The 18,792-nt window shown below is 39.4% G+C and overlaps 1 protein-coding gene across 1 annotated transcript; it reads left to right on the top strand.

The window, feature by feature from the left end:
• The first annotated feature begins 381 nt into the window (after positions 1–381).
• TMF1 (TATA element modulatory factor 1) lies at positions 382–18,362 on the top strand. Its single transcript, XM_080625422.1, has 17 exons — positions 382–647; positions 3,097–4,337; positions 5,959–6,062; positions 6,952–7,078; positions 8,045–8,150; positions 8,803–8,945; positions 9,398–9,564; positions 9,715–9,871; positions 10,355–10,447; positions 11,063–11,219; positions 11,460–11,652; positions 11,969–12,038; positions 12,122–12,214; positions 13,048–13,158; positions 13,791–13,937; positions 14,381–14,506; positions 15,360–18,362. The coding sequence occupies exons 1-17, from the start codon at positions 506–508 to the stop codon at positions 15,501–15,503; spliced, it is 3,321 nt and encodes a 1,106-aa protein (XP_080481548.1). The 5' UTR covers positions 382–505; the 3' UTR covers positions 15,504–18,362.
• Positions 18,363–18,792: the final 430 nt, after the last annotated feature.

The raw sequence follows: 18,792 nt of genomic DNA, 5'->3' as shown, positions 1-18,792 counted from the left end.
TTACTTGATGCATGTCAGCTTTGTTTAAACTTTCCATCTTTTAAACTATGAACTGTGTTTAAACTTAAACTTCCCATATTCCAGCCTTGTGCTTGAACTCAGGAACACTGATATTTAACAGGTAATTGCTAGCAGCCTCACTTTTGTAAGGGTGAAACGGCCCCACGTAAGCTGTGGGGCTTAAAGCAGTGTGCTGAGGTCTAGAAGAGAGCGTCCTTGTTTGTTATTTGCGTCGAGCATCTGAAGAACCGGGCACCAAAGCAGCAGTTTCAGTCGCTGACAGTGAAAAGACGATCAGGTCCCGCCGCCATAACAGCAACCTGGGCACGCCCCTCCTGACGCGCGGCGGCCGGAGCGCGGCTGCGTGCGGCCTTGTTTGCGACGTGGAGCCTGGTGGCGGCGGCCGCCTCCGCTGCCTGCCCTGAGCCGGAGGCCGAGGGCCCCGCCGCCTCTCTGCCTGTGCCTCGGTGCCGCCGCCTCCGCACGAGGCCGGGCGGCGCGGAGGATGAGCTGGTTCAACGCCTCGCAGCTGTCCAGCTTCGCCAAGCAGGCGCTGTCGCAGGCCCAGAAGTCCATCGACAGGGTGCTGGACATCCAGGCGGAGGAGAGCCCCTGGCCCGACGCCGTCATCCCCGACTACGGAGACGGTAAGTGTGGGGCGGCGGTGGGCGGCCTAAGCCGTGCCCTAGACTCCCCTGTGCGGCGGCCCGACCCGTCTTCCCCCCGCAGTGGGGCGGCGCCGGCTCCTTCCTTCCCTACTTTCACCCCTCAGCCTGGCGAGGGGCTGCAGTGGTTTGGGGCTGACCGGCCCTCCCGCAGCGGGTGTGGGACGTCTCTCAACAGGCGAGGGGGGTAAAGCGCTGACAGCAAGCGGAGGAAGTCGCAGCACAGGCCGTACCTGGCTCTCGCGGCCAGTGTGTCATGCTGTTGTTGCATAGGCAGCACTATGCTTCATTCCTGCATTTCTCAAAGCGGTATTTTTCTTTGCTGAGGGACTAATAGGTGTTGGAACCTCCCTAGTTAATAAAAAAGGGGAGATCATGCTTTTTTCTGAGGCATGCATGGGTTTATTCTTTGTGACAGAGTAAAAGCTGAAAGTCTGGTCCTTCTAAACTCAATGAAGTTTCCACTTTTAGTGGTGTTAAGTTCATAATCCTCTAACATCTCTAGAAAGGAATGTGTTGGTGGAAGAATCGTCATGGTTTGGTTATGAGGAAGTGTCTCCTTTGTACGTGTACTGATGTAGGACCTGAAAAAAGTGACCAGTCCTGAGCTGCTGTTTGGAAATGAAAAAGCAAAAAAGGGCCCTCTCCTTAGAAACTTATTTAAAGATAAGAATGAATAAAGAAGAGGATGGGAAACCAGGTCATCTGGAATCAACTTTATTGCAGCTATATCTAGAAGAAATGTGTGTATTTGTGTTAGGAGGTTATTTCCAGGTATACTCACAGCAGAATAAGATTTCTGAGAGTCAAAAGCTGTAACAGCTGAAAGTGTTTCCAGGCTGGTTTTATGGCTTTGTCCCTTTGCACGAGCAGGGACTTGGCAGTCGCTTCAGTAGTCCAGAGTCATCTTATATGACAGGAATTGTTTATAGAGGACTGTGTTGTGTTTAGTTTCTTAAAACTTTGGACTTGTCTAAACCAGTTTTAAATTTCACTTATACCTTAGTATGTATAGTACTGTAATTCATAAGGAAAGCAGCAAAGATCAGTCTGCATCTGTTCTTAAGGGAAAACATTTGTTTTTAAAAGAGTCAAAATGTAATCAGTGTTACAGTTTGCTCAGAGCTTTTTCTTGAAGCTATTCATGCATGGACAAGGTAGTAATGAATCAGATATTTGTAGTCTTTTTGGCACTGAGAGTGGTAATTATCTGAATTTGGGATCCTGAGGCCAACAGCTATCAACAGTTTCTGACAGTGCTAGTCTGCTTTAAGTATTATAACTTGGTAGGTTTTAATAGATGCTGCTGTATAAAGTAAGCTTGTTTTGAAGTAGCCTGCAGTATGTTATCTAGAGTATGTTTGTAGGTACACAATCAAATTGGATATTATTTTTTGATTTATCTTTCTGACTTGGGATGCTGCTGAAACTTGATGCTAAAATTCATATTATCCTTGCTGTTGACAAGTCCTGGAAAACCTGCAAGAAATACAATAATAGAAGCTGTTGATATTGGCTTGGGGCAGCTTCAGAACCAGTTTGGTATTTCTCCACAGGAGAACAAAACTATCATCTTAGTTGGGCTGCTAACGGTGGGTGTTGTCAGCTTTCTGCTCTTGCTTGGTGTGTGAGGAAAAACATGAAGCCTGTCACAGACTGGAAGGGCAAGAGCCCTTCTTACAGTGTAAATTCTACAGATACTTGAAGCTTTTTTTCTCCCCATGTTTTCCGTAATGGCATGCAAAGTGTTTGTCTGTGTTATCTGCTACTGGCAGATAACTTCTAAGACCCAGTAGTTGTTTCTTCACTTTGTAATCTGTGTAATTCTTTACTTTTAAACTCCAGTTTTACAGACTGTTTTGCCCAGCCTCCTCTCACTGCAGGGAGCAGGAGGCCCCATTCCCTTTCTCTTGTTACCTTTGCAAAGGAAATTCTTGCTTTCTGTGCCCAGATAGGCTTCAGACTTGCTTTAGGAATGCTGTGTTGGCTTGTTTCACCTTCTCAGACACTTCTCTCCATTTTCTTTTTGAAATCCTCACTCTTGGACTTTACTGTAATTGTGTATAGTGTACGTTGTGTATGGCTTCCTTCTGTCTTTGCTTAAGTTACTGTTTAACAGGGAAGGAGCAAGCTGGTTCCATTTAGGTCCTACTTTCTAGAGGTGTCTTCGTCCACCTAAAATCTTAGAATTACTTCGTGTTTCCCTTAAGCTTCTTTTGCTTTATTTAAAAATCAGTTCCAACCTTTTTAAGGAAGTAGTAAGGACAATTATGCTAATTGTGATGATATATAATATTCATTTGAAGTTAAATGTTATCAAAACCATTTTTTTTCTGAACTGTTGCATCTAAAGTGACAAATACTGAAAAATAATACATTTTAAGTGTTCTTTGCCTATCTCTTTTTTTTTTTTTTTTTTTTACTGTTCTAGGAACAAATTCTCTCATAAGTGGAGGATGGGATACATCTTCCTGGGGCTTAAGTTCAAATGCAGAACCACAGAATCAGCCAGCATCACCAACAGCAATCACTAAGCCAGTGAGGAGGACGGTAGTAGACGAATCTGAAAACTTCTTCAGTGCCTTTCTCTCTCCAACAGATGTTCAGAGCATACAGAAAAATCCAGTGGTGTCCAAACCTCCAGCCAAATCACAGCGACCCAAAGAGGAGGTGAAAAGCACTTTAAAGGAGTCTCAGCACCCCAGTCAGGTGGAAGTACCAGTGACGACAGAGGCAGAAGTGAAGGATTCCTCTGTAGCGGGCCTAGAAGACTTGAAAAACCTTGATGTTCCCAAGGAGGAATTAGAAGAGAATTCTGTGTTTGAATCTAATGTTAAGCATGAAGAAAGCACAAATGAAGTTAGTGATAAAAAGGTGTCTGCTCTAAATTTGGAAGTACCTGAAGAACCTATAAATGAAAAATCCAGTGTAGAAGGGGATGGAACAGGAGGTGCACCGGATAGCACTTTGCAGCCTCTTAATGCAGGTACAAAAGACACGGGTTTGGAAACCCGGGAGCGAAAGACTGAGGACAGGCAAAGCAATACACCCTCACCTCCTGTTAGCACTTTCTCCTCGGGGACATCCACAACTAGTGATATTGAAGTTCTGGACCATGAAAGTGTAATAAGTGAAAGCTCAGTAAGTTCGAGACAAGAAGCTGCAGATTCAAAATCCAGTCTCCATTTAATGCAAACATCATTTCAGCTTTTATCTACGTCTGCCTGTGCAGATTATAATCGTTTAGATGACTTTCAAAAAATGACCGAGAGCTGCTGCTCCTCTGATGCTTTTGAAAGAATTGATTCCTTTAGTGTACAGTCTTTAGATAGTAGAAGTGTAAGTGAAATAAATTCAGATGATGAGTTATCAGGCAGGGCTTCTGCTTCAGCATCTGTCGCTGTCAGCCCTTCTGCGCCAAAGACAGAAACGGTTGATGCCCTGAAAAATACATCTGAAAACTTGAATGATGCTCCTGTTTTACATGCTGAGGAAGCTGAGATGGAAGAGAGCGGGAGAAGTGCGACCCCTGTTAACTCTGAGCAGCCAGATGTTTTGGTTACTGCTGTGCAAACTGCCGAAGAACAGGTTGTGAAAGAGGAGACAGAGCTGCAGCTGGATGCTGCTGATAAAGTTTCGGAAGAGGACCCTGAAAAGCAAGAGCTCAAAAAGGTAGCTGCAAAGTATGCTTTGCAATCACACTCTTTAATTACAAATGAAACTCCTGCCTTACACAGGTATTAGCTGCACCTTATTTGAATGAAGTAATTGATGCTGAACTACCTTACCTCATAGAAAACTGCCCTTGGTAGTCTGAAGTGGAATAATACTGGTCAGATCGTTTCGGGTTTCGCCTAATCCATCTAGTTGTTGCTGTAGATAGTGAGTAACACTAGCAAACAGGAAGCCTTGAGAGATCAAATGTGTTATTTTAATTCTTTGGTGTGAAAGGTGGAAGAGATTCCTCTAAGTATTTAGATTGCAATCATGAAGCTACAAGCCTTGAGGATTTCAGCAGTAATCAAGATGATATTCTGTAGTCCTGCCAGACTTTACAAACTGTCAAAATCTGATTACATTGCAGGACATTATGCATGTTCTTTGAGGATTGCAGTGGTTAGTGTAAATAAGACCTTTTTACTTGTAAATTAACTTTCGCTTTTAGCAGAAATAGCCTTTACTTTTAAAGAGAAGGTGCCATAGGCTTGTTAGTGAAGAAGATAAGCATGGTTATGGATAGTGAGTAGATCAAAAGAAATTCGTATGGCTAGTTTAGATAGACAACTACAAATGTGGCAAAGTAGAATACTCAAGTGTATGGAAGGCTAAAACTAGAGCTTGTGTTTTGTCCAGTTCTGCCGGTGTATTGTGTGCACTATCTTTCTTCCATTTCCTTTGTCACCTTCCTGTCCCTCTATTCCTGTTTTTAATTTGAGCTCCTTTGACCTATGCTTTGCTCTGTTCCTTCACATGTTGCTTTGCTCATAGTCTGTGTGCCTAATGTGTGGCATGGATGGCCTTGCACTGTAGGCATGTTTGCAATACTGATGCTGCTTCTGGTAGGAATAAGGGAAAAGCAATGGCTTATGGGAGTTCATAAAACCCCAGTGCCATCTGTGTTTTAAGGAAGGCATTTTTTTGTGTGCAAATTATACAGAATGTCAGTGCAAATTCCTTAAGGAGCTCTATGGACAGTTATCTCTAAGTTTTCCTAACGTAAATGGTTATATACTGTGCACAGTAGTAATAATGGATCAGTGTAAATTCTGTCTTTCAGTGGCCATGTTAAGCTACACTTAGAGAATATGTTTCATTTGTTTATATCATATTTACATATATGTTTGTGTGTTATTTCTCTATATTTAGCTTTACAAAATCTGGTATTAAGAAATTATATTGATGGTGCGATCTAAAAGCTCTTAACCCTGGAAGTTTTCTTCCCTCATCTGATGCTGTTTTGCTAATGTGTGCTAACATTTCACAGAAGAGACCTTCCAATGTCAATTATTCTGTGATTCTGTAAAGAGTGGTATGAGGAGCGCTGGGGGTCTTAATGGTTAATGTTAGCTATAGTTGGATAGGCTGTCTTGTGTTTAGATATTACTTAGTTCTAAATTAATGTGGCAGAAACATGGTAATCTTCAGTGGCTTTTACCTCTAATTCCTAAAAACATTAACAAGTTCAGCTTTAAATAGTCTTGGGAGGGAATGGTGTGGAGAAAGGGGAAGCCTGCCCCTCTTGTGTTTTAATTGTCTCATTCATCTGATCTTTATCTTTAAAAACATTGCCCAGATGATTGATTCATTAACTGAGAAACTGGAGAAGAGGGAAATACAGTTATTAAGTACTAGTAAAGAAAAGGCGCGGCTGGAAGAAGCTTATGATAACCTAAAAGAGTAAGTATGAAAATACACACAGTAGTGGGTGTAACTGTATACTGTACTGCAATCGCTAGACAATATTGTAAAACAAGTAGCTGTATAACTAGAACAAAGGCTGCAGGGGATGTGCACTGTTTGGGAAAGGTGGGAATAATGATTGCATGTGCTGTGACGGGATTGTTTTTTTTGAAGACACATTATTTCTTGGGGCCAAAATCTCTTTCGGGAAGAGGCTAGTGAAAGGTTTTTCAGTAAGTAAGAATTGGAATGATAAACAGATGCATAGAGCCAGGCTTGGTTTTTAATAAAGGTCTTTGTTTTAAGACTAGATTCAGCTGTTAAGGGAGGCTGACTTTTCTGATACAGATGGATGAACCAGATTTACTGAGTAATTTGCTGACTAAAATATAAGCAGTGGAAGTGTGGTAGATGGGCTGGTTGTAGGGAAAAGCCTGAATTGATTATTTAATTCTGTTAAAATTAAAAGGGAAAATAAAATAAAAGTTGGGTTTACCAGTTTGCTGATCAAATGTCAAGTTTAGAAATGTACAGATAATATGTGAAGGTATTAATGACTGAATTGCTCTTAAAAATGTATGTGATCATTTGCCTTGTATATGATCCAGACTATGGTTAATCAGAAAGAACTTGATTAAGGGGCAAAACATTTACGGTAAATAAAACATTTAATTATTTTCATGGGTAAATTACTGAATTAATGAAGATCTTTGATTAGTACTTCTAATACGGGTGTGGGGTTTTTTGACTTCTGGTTAACATGTAAAATAAAAGCAAACAAACAAAACAAAACACATCTATAAATGCATTTAGGATAACCTATTGCAAACTGCTTAGAATGTCCCATAACCATGCAACTGTTCTGAAATGTGAATTTTAAATGTAGTGAAATGTTTAGAATGAAAGAAGAGAGCAGTAGCCTTTCATCTCTCAAAGAGGAGTTTGCTCAGCGGATTGCTGATGCTGAGAAGAAGCTCCAGCTGGCCTGCAAAGAACGAGATGCTGCTAAAAAGGTAACCTGTGTTCATAGTGAAATTAATTTTTTTATTTTAGAACACACTTGCATTTCTTGAGGTAAATTAATAAAAAATTAAGCTAGGGTAAAGCATGTGACCAACAGGTGCTGTCTCACGGTATTAGTAACTGCTGTAAGCTGATTCTGGCCTTCCAGGCTGCTTGTTGTTTCCTTGTGTTGACACATAAATTCCTGCAGCCATGTTGTGAACTGAGTTAAGGAGCACAGTGAAGTTGAAGTTAGCCTGGTTTGGGAAGAGGAACGTTTAACATTTTCTCTCATTTACCTTGTACCTGTAAATGCATTTGCATTGGGGTGAGGGAGAAGAATGGCCTGGGGATGTGGAGAGGTGGAGAAGAATGAGATTGGCTTCTTTTTAGAGGATTAACTGGTAGGAAAATTAAAGACTGACTGATTGGTTTGGAATGAGCAAAGAAGTCTGCAGCAGCAAAGTTTATAGAGTTTAAATGTTCTTGACCTGGTATGACAGTATTACATTTCTTGATCTTATTGCTAGTCTGCAAAAAGTGAACTCCAGTCTGCAACTAGAAAAAAAACCCACATTTTTAACAGTTGTTTGGTCACTGTTTCTGTCACTATATTTGCACAGTAGTACATTGAAATAGGAAAATGATCTGATACATCTGTGTGAATAGAAGTTTGTTTTTACTGTATTGTGAAAGTTTAAAGTACAGAAATGTAAATAAAAGGAGGAGCTGGAACAAATTATACAGAGATTTTATGGACTCTCAATCCTTGGAGGCTTTAAAACATGATGGAATAAGGCTCTGAGCAATCTGGTTTGATCAGATAATCTCCAGAGTTCCCTTCCAACCTAAATTGTTTTCAGAGAAAAGCCTTTTGAGAGGAAGTGGAGAAAGAAAAGGTGATCAGTAACTTACTGTTTGTGCCTCCCTAAATATATTTCAATAAATGATCCTAAGTATTTTATCCTATTATTTAGGAAATGAAGACTGTTAAAGAAGAATTGGCAACTAGACTTAATACCAATGAAACTGCCGAATTGCTAAAAGAAAAAGAAGAGCAAATCAAAGGATTAATGGAGGAAGGTGAGAATTAAAGTATTTCCATCGTAAAACTTTATGGACATTTTGAAGCGTGCTGCCTTCACATATGAGCGTCCTTTATGTGGGGAAAAACACAACCTATGAAGCATGTTAGATGTTTCTGAACATTTGAACAGCTTAGTTAATAGCAAAGAACAACAGGAGGGGTCAGTCAGATACTGATGTCTAGGGGGTACTTCCTGCAGTGTGCATGAAAAGGTGCTGTGAGATAAAACCAGCGTGCAGTGCAACACTTGGTGTTCCATTCATCAGAAATCTAACTTGGGAATTGCTCAGGGCATTTCTACAATGTCTCCCTTAATGCTTTTTAGGTTTGGAAGCAAAATGCAGTCACTAAATGAACAGGCCATTTTGGTTTGGGTTTTTTTTCCTGATAGTGATGAGCTCCTTTGCTTTACTTTCAAAACCTTTAATTGCCCATCCTCTCTCACTGTAGCTTAGTGCAGCAAAGTCATCTTGGGATAAGGTAGATTTAAAACGTAAGATTTAAAACTGCATGGAAAAATGTAGAAGTGTTTCCATCCACATTTGATGATTATTTTCATGGGACTGAAGAGCAGGGGGAAGTGTGAGTAAAGAGAGTTCATAGAATAAGAACAATGTGCACTAGCTTCGTGTTAACTTTTTTTCACAGGAGAAAAGCTTTCCAAACAGCAGCTGCACAATTCCAACATTATTAAGAAATTAAGAGCCAAAGAGAAAGAGAGAGAAAATATTAACACAAAACAGACCAAAAAGATTAAGGAGATGGAAGAGGAGTTGCAGCATTTAAAACAGGTGAGATGTTTGTTTCTTTTGGGCTTGTTGGGGTTTTTTTCAGCTTTTTCTGTGATCAGCAGAGTAGCCCTTTGGGGGAGGTTCTTGATTGATACTTTGTTTTCTTGGGGACTTCTCTGTTTCATATTATTGGAACACTGGGGTGTGATCTCTGTATATGTTTTCAGAGCAGTTTTAAAACTAAGGTCTTGTATGTCTTCCCAGCTGCTTGTTTGCACTTGCACTGCTGGTTATCAGGTGGGCTGACCAGATTCAGTACATGAAATTTTAGTTGGAAAACCTATACCAGCAAAATTTGGGTAGGGTTTCTTTGCTTGTTCAGTGGTTGAATAAAGACTTGTCAGACTGGGTCTGCCGCTTGTAAACTGCCACAGTTGACATTGTCCTTGGCTGGCATTGTCTACCCTTTCTACTGTGATTAGTCTCATGCTTCTTGTTTGCGCTCTTAATAGGTGCTTGATGGCAAGGAGGAGCTTGAGAAGCAACATCGGGACAGCATTAAACAACTAAACAGTGTTGTGGAGCGACAAGAAAAGGATCTTGCTAAACTTCAGGCAGAAGTGGGAGACCTTGAAGAACGCAACAGAAGTGTCCAGGCAGCACTTGACAGTGCATATAAGTAAGCAAATATTTGTGTGCCCTTCTTCAACCATACATTCAGCTTTTATAAAATGTAAATATATAGTAAAGCTATTTGCAAAGTCACTGTTGGCATTGTGTAAACTGTCAATGCATTGTTTTGTTTTGGCTTGTTTCTTTTCCTCCTTAGGGAACTTGCAGATCTTCATAAAGCTAATGCTACAAAGGACAGTGAGGCACAAGAAGCAGCCCTAAGTCGGGAAATGAAGGCAAAGGAAGAGCTTGGGTTAGCCCTGGAGAAGGCCCAAGAGGAGGCTCGGCAGCAACAAGAAGCTTTGGCAATTCAGGTGGGTCTGAAATGCACTGAATAAAACTTTGTCATTGAAGAAATGAATGTTTGCATGGTGTGTGCACCTGACATAATGAACCAGATGCAGTATAAGGAGGAACTTGTGTTTGTGTACTTAGCAAATACCCAGTGGATATCTTTCCTATTAGCTTTTTCAGCCTGGTGGTAATTGTGCTAAGCTTCAAAGTATTCATTTTATTTAAAAATACATTTAATTTATCTAAATGAATGTACTTGGACAGGACTATGTGGAGTTTGTAGTGCTCTTACCATGATGCAAAGTTCAAAGCATTTAGTTAGACAAAATTTTCAGTAGTAGATAAATCCGTGTAACTATTTATATGCATGCAAAACTTAAGCCTTTACCTTGTGAAGAGACATAACCTGTCTGGCAGTGGTTAAACTGGTACAGGACTGTAGCAGTGAATAGGTGGTACTATAACTTCTGAAACAAATTGGTGACAATGTCTTGTTTATTTAGGTGGCGGACCTGAGGCTGGTGCTGCAACGTGCAGAACAGCAGGCAGCAAGGAAAGAAGACTATTTACGCCAGGAAATTGGTGAACTACAGCAGGTACTGTAGCAAATAGGTGATCCAAATTGTATTTGCAAGGAGGGCTTCTAAAAGCTGAAAATAAAATGCTGTGGTGACATTAACAGCCTGAAAGGGAGGCTTTGTCTTCCTGTTACCTGGGGTATTTGTCCTTTGTAGAATAACAATGAAAATGTTAATGTTTTTTTAATCACATAGTGAAAACAAAATTGTATTTTTTTATGGTGCCTTATAAACGGAATGCTGTCCTTCTAGTATAAGCTGTTACGTTTGTGATAGACCTCTAAAATGGCTAGCAAATATGTTTTGAATGACTCTTTAGCTGCCCCTAAGGAGTCTTTTTTACTGTTCTTTACGTTCATAAGATAGATTGTTGTCAAAATGTTTCAAGAGATGTCCAGAGGGCTGGATATTTCTGGGCTGTTGCTCCACCACATGTCTAAAAATATTAAGCTTCGGTCTTGGAATTTCATACTTTATTACAATTTGAACAAATGGATATTAAAATGTAAAGCAATTGTAAAGCAGTAATTTTGGAATGTAAAGCAACTGCTCTGAGTTTAGCTGAATTCTGTATTCATCTTTCAATCCATCATATGATTTTAAAGCTTAAATATAATTAATATGTGATTTCAGAGACTCCAAGAAGCAGAGAGTCGGAACCAAGAACTAAGTCAAAGTGTTACATCAGCTACACGGCCTCTTCTCCGGCAGATAGAAAATCTGCAAGCCACGCTGGGAGCACAAACCTCTGCATGGGAAAAGCTTGAAAAGAACCTTTCTGACAGACTTGGTAAGATGTTTTTTAGGTTTTACTGAATTGTGAGGCTCTTGGAGATGTGAGATAGCTGAAGGTAACTGAAAAGGGCTTAACACTTGTCCAAAGTGCAGATAGTGGATCAAGAGAGATGAGCACTAAATGCTTTCCTGTAAGGAGATGGTGTGGAAGGTATTCTGTCAAGATTCTTGGACATGTACTATAGATGTTTGATCAAAAAAGTTAAATTTCATGTTTTTCTTGACTTAATATTAGGTGAGTCTCAAACTCTTCTAGCAGCAGCTGCTGAGAGAGAGCGGGCTGCTACAGAAGAACTTCTTTCTAATAAAATCCAGATGTCTTCTACTGAATCTCAGAATAGTCGTTTAAGGCAAGAAAATACGCGCCTTCAGGCTCAGCTGGAAGTGGAGAGAAATAGATTGAAGAAAATGGAAAATGAAAACAGCAGGTGAGTTGCATTTTTGGTTAACAAATTATAGTGAAATGTAGTAAGCCTTGTTTTCTATGACCGGCTGCATCATACCTCCTTGGAAGTTGGAAGACTTGATTCTTTTGAGTGCTGATATGACTATGCAAAACATTGACCTCTTGTGCTAGATTTGCCCAACTTGTTAAGGGTATTTTGTTTTGTGCTAAAGATTGAAGCATGTTACTTTTATAATGTTTTAAAGTCTTGAAGCTATGTTTGTTTTAAAAGCATATGAATCTAAAGTAAACACAGAATGCTTATTTAATGACTTTCCCTGCCTCTTTCCTCAATGTAGGTATGAAGTTGAACTAGAAGGGCTCAAAGATGAGTATGCGAAAACCTTGGAAGATGCAAAGAAAGAAAAGGTATCGCTTACTTCACCTTTAATCTATGTTATTGTTGAAATCTTAGCTAGCAGGAGGTTAACAGACTGTATTTATTCTTGTAGACTCTGCTGGCTACTCAGTTAGAAATGGAGAAGATGAAAGTTGAACAGGAAAGAAAGAAGGCACTTTATGTGCAAGAAGCAGCAAAGGAGAAGGTACCAAAACCTAACATTTTAGTTCATTCTTATTGATACTGTCATTATTTTAGTAGATATATGGAACCTGAAACTGTCACAAGCAGCAAAGTGCACTTTAGAGGAGTACAGTGTGTGCTGTCAGCCTGGGCTTTAAGGACTTGGCTGGATTCCTGCTTTGCGTTTCACGTGACTATGTATAATATACTACCTGTTCTCCAGCTAAGTCACAAGTCACAGAACAGTCCTCAATAGTTAGTAACTTTGTTACTGCTAATTAGCACTTGATACTTAAGTAAAACTGTTTCTATTACTGTATTTTACCATCTCCAGTTCTAAAATCTAAGTGCTTTATCCTTCAGAGGCTAGCATGCTTTCAGATACTGCTAGTACAAGGAAGTCTTGTATGTAGTCTGTTTGGAAGTGTATCAGTAAAGTATTAGTATGTGAGAAATCTTGGAATTTAATTCATAGAATAAGAAAAACCAAAGAAAATTCTAAAAAGAGACATACTTCTGGGTTTAGGATATTCCTGTGATACCTTTGGACATACAGAACTGCCTCTGAATCTCCCCTGGCTACTTTAAAGAGAAATACTTTTGGTGTAATTTGCAACTTGTCTTCATTTCCTGAGAAGAACTGAACATAGGCTTTAAGTGTTTGTAGCACAGAAATTCTTCATTGTTGAACTTTAATGGTTTAGGGATGGGGGAAGGGGAAATGTTACCTGTCACATTATGTTCTATGTGGTGGTGGTGGAAAAGGGCACTTTGTCCTTCACAGAATCTGTCTTTCACCATCTTGTAACTATTGTTTTTTATCTCACTGGTGATGTTTTGTGGGTGTTTTTGAAGGATCGGAAGTCATTTACAGTTGAAACAGTTTCAAGTACCCCAACTATGTCACGTTCTAGTTCCATAAGTGGAGTTGACATGGCAGGACTTCAGACATCTTTCCTCTCTCAGGTATCATCTATCGATTATATTAGGCTTTTTTTTGACAGACTGCTTTCTTTTCTCATTAGGAAGTTTTATTAATGTAAAAAATGTATCTTGACCTTAGACAAGGTAATTCCTATGCAGAGACATCTAAAACCTGCTTATGAGATGTCTGTTATTGTAAAACATCTCTGAAAGACAATGTGAAACTACAGCTTTTATTGCAGGGTAACGTATTATATGCGTGTTGGTGCTGAGCTCACATCTAGAACTGACTAACACTAGTAGGAGTCAAATCAATTGGTTTATTTTTAGTAGCAATCCTGGCTTAGGGCACAACCCTGCTCTGAGATGGTATCACTGACTGTTGTGGTCTCTGTGAAGTCTATTGCTTCTGCTGCTTTCCTGTGGATAGTTATTGATGTCCACATCAAATGGCAGTTGTATAGGTGACACAAGAACCTGCCACTAAGGAGCTATCTCCGATTGTACCTATTCACCTTAAGCTTTTGTTTTAAAACCAAACTTCAAGCATTGAAATGCTTGCCTAGTAACAGTATAATTTTAAATCTCACGTGATGCAGTACTTCAGGACAAGGAAGATTCCAAATGGGCATATTTTTGTCTGATTTTAAGCTTCTGTAACCTTTTGTTCACAGGATGATCCTCATGATCACTCGTTTGGGCCAGTAGCTACTAGTGGGAGCAATCTTTATGACGCTATAAGGATGGGAGCAGGTTCAAGTATAATTGAAAACCTTCAATCCCAGCTAAAACTAAGAGAAGGAGAGATTTCACATCTACAGGTACTGTAGTTATTCCTACATAACCAAACACAGCATTTTTAAGTGTAAACACTAACGCAGTCAATATTATAATGCTGGTTTTACATGCAAAAACCACCGGTTCCTCTCCCCACAGCAGAGTGCATTCACTCTTTCCCTTTCATGACAATTCTGTTATTGTCATGTCCAGAACAGCCACTGGAGGTATGGGTAGGGATGACCAAGAAAAGAATTTCTTGCTTCCTTTTTTGTTTTGGCAAGGACCTATCCAGAAAACTTAACTTGTCTGCCTGCAAAAGAACAAATCCCAAACCACTGGTCAGATTTGAGAGTAAAGTGAGAGTGCTCCCAAGGTGCTGGCTTAAGAAAATGCCTTAATTACCATATCAGAATACTTTGATGTAGGGTTTTATAAATATGATAAATTCTTTCCTCCTCCTAATTGTTAAAAGTGTTTATCTTAGGTGGAAATTGGAAACCTTGAGAAAACTCGATCAATAATGGCAGAAGAACTGGTTAAATTAACAAATCAAAACGATGAACTTGAAGAAAAAGTGAAGGAAATACCAAAATTGCGTGCCCAGTTAAAGGTAAGTGTATTTCTATTGGAAATCTGATGTAATATTGGCATATTTGTAGTTGTGGCGTTTTCTTAGTAATACCCCTGTTGATTTAGGATTATATTCAAATCTGTCCCTAGTTATGAATGACTGAAGAGCCTGGTGGGGGGTTTATATAGTAGAATGCAAAAATGCCTCCTCCATGACTCAGTAGTCACTTCAAAATGCAGTTGTTAGAAATGTGTGCTGTGCGTAAGATTGAATATTCTGTCAGGGAGAGAACTTTGGGTTTTTGTTTATCTCACTGAAGTCTGGAAGTGGTCTTCTAGTAGAGGGTCTGTTTTGATAAATAGCATGGATTTATTACAGATTGATGCAGAAGATGAATGATTGTGCAGGAGTAATACAGGTAATAGGACAGATATTTTAAACCTCTGAATGTGTAAGAACTTAAATACTGGAAATAGTTTTGGAATAATTTTGGAAATTATAATTGTTTTATAAATACAGAATATTAAATTTCCCAGTGAAACATTTCACTATCTGTGGTTATTCCTGTAGTAAAACTGTTGGCTGTTTACTTACTTGTTTTAATGCTTGTGGTAGTTGAACTCAAGGTGCTTCAGTGCTCTGAATCCAGACTAGTTCTTTGTCATCAAGGATCTTTGTTTTTGGAATGTCTTCCTCTTATATCTGGAGTATAAATCTAGCCATGTTCAGAGAGTCAAAACATAAAGGGGTTTTTGAAGAGTTTATTCTTCACTCTAAAGTACTTAGATAACATAACAGTACACTTGTTTTCCCTAGTAGTGTAAAACATTATCATAGCAGCAACTTCTTAAAGTTGAAAACCAGCCAGATAACAAAGAACATGTCCTTGCAGGATTTGGATCAAAGATACAACACAATTCTTCAGATGTACGGAGAGAAAGCAGAGGAAGCTGAAGAACTCCGGCTAGACCTCGAAGATGTGAAAAACATGTACAAGACTCAGATAGATGAACTTTTAAAACAGAGACAAAATTAAGTCCTGCTGGAACTCTTTAACATTATATGAGAACAGACTGTAAAGATAATTGTTTATGTAAATGCTGAATTTAAATGTCTTGTAAAAAACCCAACTGTATTATAGAAAATGTGACTATATAATAGAGTTCATATGTTGACAAAAATCAATGCTTCAAGTGTCTTGTACTGTCTGCAGTTAAATTATTTGTACAATATTTAATGACTTTTTTCAGTCATCCCTTTATTTAAGTTTCTGCTGATGGGTGGATCATTTTACTTGTAAACAGTAGCAGCAATGATGATTGTTACCTCATGAGACAGCACTGGAAGGCAGGAGTTTTACTAAAGCAGCCCTTGATTCATAAACTGTACCTATGAAAATGACATCAGGAGTTTTTCTTAAGTGTTCTTAATAGGAGTTTTTCTAAAACCTCATCAGTTAATTTTTAATAACGAAATAGCAGTGGCTTGCTGTCTGAAGCAGAACTGATGGATATTTTTATGGCAGGAAAACTCATACTTGCAACATCTGAACTTTAGGATGATAATTCTCTGCCTTTAGCCAAATCAGATTAGTTTGGTTTACACTAAGTCCTCTAAAGCAGAGCCTGAAGCTCAGATGAGACTATAAATTACATCTTCATCTTGTATATTACTTGGGTTGTCTCATGAGCTGTCCAGAGACAGCAGCTCTGCTTGTAACTCGCATGTGTTTCATTTTAACATCAGAAAGCTGAACTATTCAGTATTTAGTTTAGATTTGGATGCTGATTTTTAACAGTAGTTGAGACAGTTCAGAAGAATGCAGAAACTGAAGGTTATTTTTTTCTTTCTGTTACTTGCTGCTGCTCTCATGGTTCCTTGTATGTAAGTGGCAAGGTTTAAAGTTTTACTGCAAAATTGTACTGTGACTTAATATAGTTTTCATATAAGTCTCCAGTGGCTGCAACATATTTCTCATGCCATTCCTTGAGCAAGGTATTGGTTAAATAGCATCCACATGGCTTGAAGTTTAGCTACATTTTCGGTAATGTCTGAGGAAACGTTTGAATTGGACCCTTGGGAATGTTGAGAATCGGGGAAAGAAGCTTGTGTCGTCCTCCCTGCATTCCAGACAGCAAATATTTAACTGCATCTCAGAATTGTAGCCATGATGGGTACTCGGGTGAGCTACTCAGCAGTCAAAATTCCTTGCTTGTCATACCATTGTCCCTACTGGGAGAGGGTTTTTTTCACATCTGCACAAGTTCTAATTTGTGTTAGAGAAGTCTGTTCCTGCTTGTGTGTTCAGTGGCCTGAGAGAGAGACAAAGGATGTGAATGGTGAAAAATTGCTTCTGGAGAAGAGCTGCTCAGTAATACGATGTTTCTATGGGTGCTGGGGATTTATTCCTCACTGTGAAAACAGTCAGTCACTGAGCTTCCACAGGCAAGTTCATGGAAAAGCTTAGTTCAGTTTGAGGTTCAGGCATGCATTCTGAAGATTTCAATAAAGCCAGAGAGCAAGAACACTAAAATTTGTCTTAACTCCCTATTTGTCATAGAAACCCTTTTTCTCTTCTTTTCATGGGGAGGTAGGAAGGAGCTGCCCTTTTACTGCCTTCATTTCAGTTGTGGAAGCCATTTTTCTTCTAAAAGCTCAGAGTTTAACACTTTGCCTTCATATTTGAAGCATGGTTGATCACTTTTAAGTTTCAACTCCCACTTCCCCCCAAAAATCCCCAAACCCCACTCCATATAAAATCACTTGTTGGAACTTACTGATTTGCTCTGTGCTGGAATTATGATGTGCAAATATGAGATGTTCAGCCTTTTCTTAAAAACCAAAACCAACCTTATATGATGCTCAAAGGTTAGAAATCCTATTCAGCTTTAATCTACTGTAGTGAATCAATAAAATGCTGATTTTGACCATTTTGTTACAGTCTTGGTAGACAAATAGAGCACTTAAGGAATTTGATCTATTGCTGCCAGTGCTTTTAAAGGTAACATTTCCCATGTAAGGTGTGAGTAGCTTCAGATCTGACACCGGTGCAGTTGTGACTATCTTGGGTTTTCCAGAAGAGCTTAGGTAAATAGGAGCTTTTAACATGCAGTCAGCGTTAACTTGTTTAGATACAAAAGTGTTACTAGATTTTTAAACTTACAAAAGTAGATGTAAATAGTTATATTGACTACTTTTTGATTCTTACTCTCATTCAATGCAACCTTTACTATCACGTGAGAATCAGATGGCCTATGGTGTCTTCATCATCAAAGCCTTAGAGAACAAAGTGCTAACATAGACTTGTAATCTGGTTGAGTCATCTTTGGTATAAATCTTGGCTACTTGTTTTGTAGGAACATTAAGATTAACGTCTGTTTGGCCACCTTAAGGTCATTGCTACTACTGAGATCGCAAAATGAAAGGAGTTGGGTCTGATGCTGTTTACATGTATTGGTTTAGAATATTCCTTCTGAAAGCAACTAACTTATACCTCATTTTCACTGCATATGCAAGTGTGAAGTAATGCTATTTAAAGGCTTACTCAATGTATGCTCTGCAGAGAAGGCTTATTTCTCAGTCTGTGGGAGGTAATGGAAGGTGATGTCAGTGGGTTTGGATGAGGTGTAGAGTGCACTGGTACTCACTTCTTGGGGCACTGCTGCATCCTCAATAGATGCAGGAGATGATGTTCAAAATCCTACATGTTTGTATGTAAGAGAGGGTTTGCTCTTTATTTTTTTTGTCCTGCTCTAAATTTGTTGCAGTTCATGTACGTATGTTTTATGAAGGGCTATAATGATCCTGAGTATGGAATGAAATGGGTTGTCGCACGGTTAAATTGGACCTCTGGGTTTCTAGTTGTAAAATGTGTATAGAACTGTAAAAAGCATGGGGAGGGTGAAATAAAACTTTGTGCTAAGAGTGTGCTCTGGTTCTCTTTGAGAAAAAGACAAAACATAGTTTTGTGAGGGGTGGATGTGCATGAACCTGGTGCTATAAAAGAATACTGCTCAAGTTAGAAGATAAATGCAGTTTGAATTTAGAATTACAAATGCCAGTGAAACTCTTATGCTGTTATGGGTGTTGAGGTGCGAGAGGCTGGTTTATTTATAAGCGCACTGCAGTAATGGGATTAAAGACACTGTCACATTTAGACCGATTTCCTGTACTCAAGCAGGGCGCCTTCGGAGCCGGCAGTATCGGTGCAGGGGGTCACCCTTTGTCCTGCTGCCGCGGCTGGGCGCTTGTTCCCTGTTCCCCACCTGTAAACGAGGTGAGAAGCGGTCTGTCCGGTGGGGGACGGATCCCAGCACCCCAGTGTT

This window comes from Psittacula echo (assembly GCF_963264785.1).
Source record: "Psittacula echo genome assembly, chromosome: 9".
NCBI lineage: Eukaryota > Metazoa > Chordata > Aves > Psittaciformes > Psittacidae > Psittacula > Psittacula echo.
This window is presented reverse-complemented; position numbering and strand designations above follow the sequence as displayed.

Excerpts from the sequence above, each read along its gene's own strand:
- TMF1 (XM_080625422.1), top strand. The coding sequence starts at position 506 with ATGAGCTGGTTCAACGCCTCGCAGCTGTCCAGCTTCGCCAAGCAGGCG. Across the intron at positions 11,653-11,968 it reads ATGGAAAATGAAAACAGCAG|GTATGAAGTTGAACTAGAAG; the intron begins GTGAGTTGCATT and ends TCCTCAATGTAG. Across the intron at positions 14,507-15,359 it reads AATTGCGTGCCCAGTTAAAG|GATTTGGATCAAAGATACAA; the intron begins GTAAGTGTATTT and ends ATGTCCTTGCAG.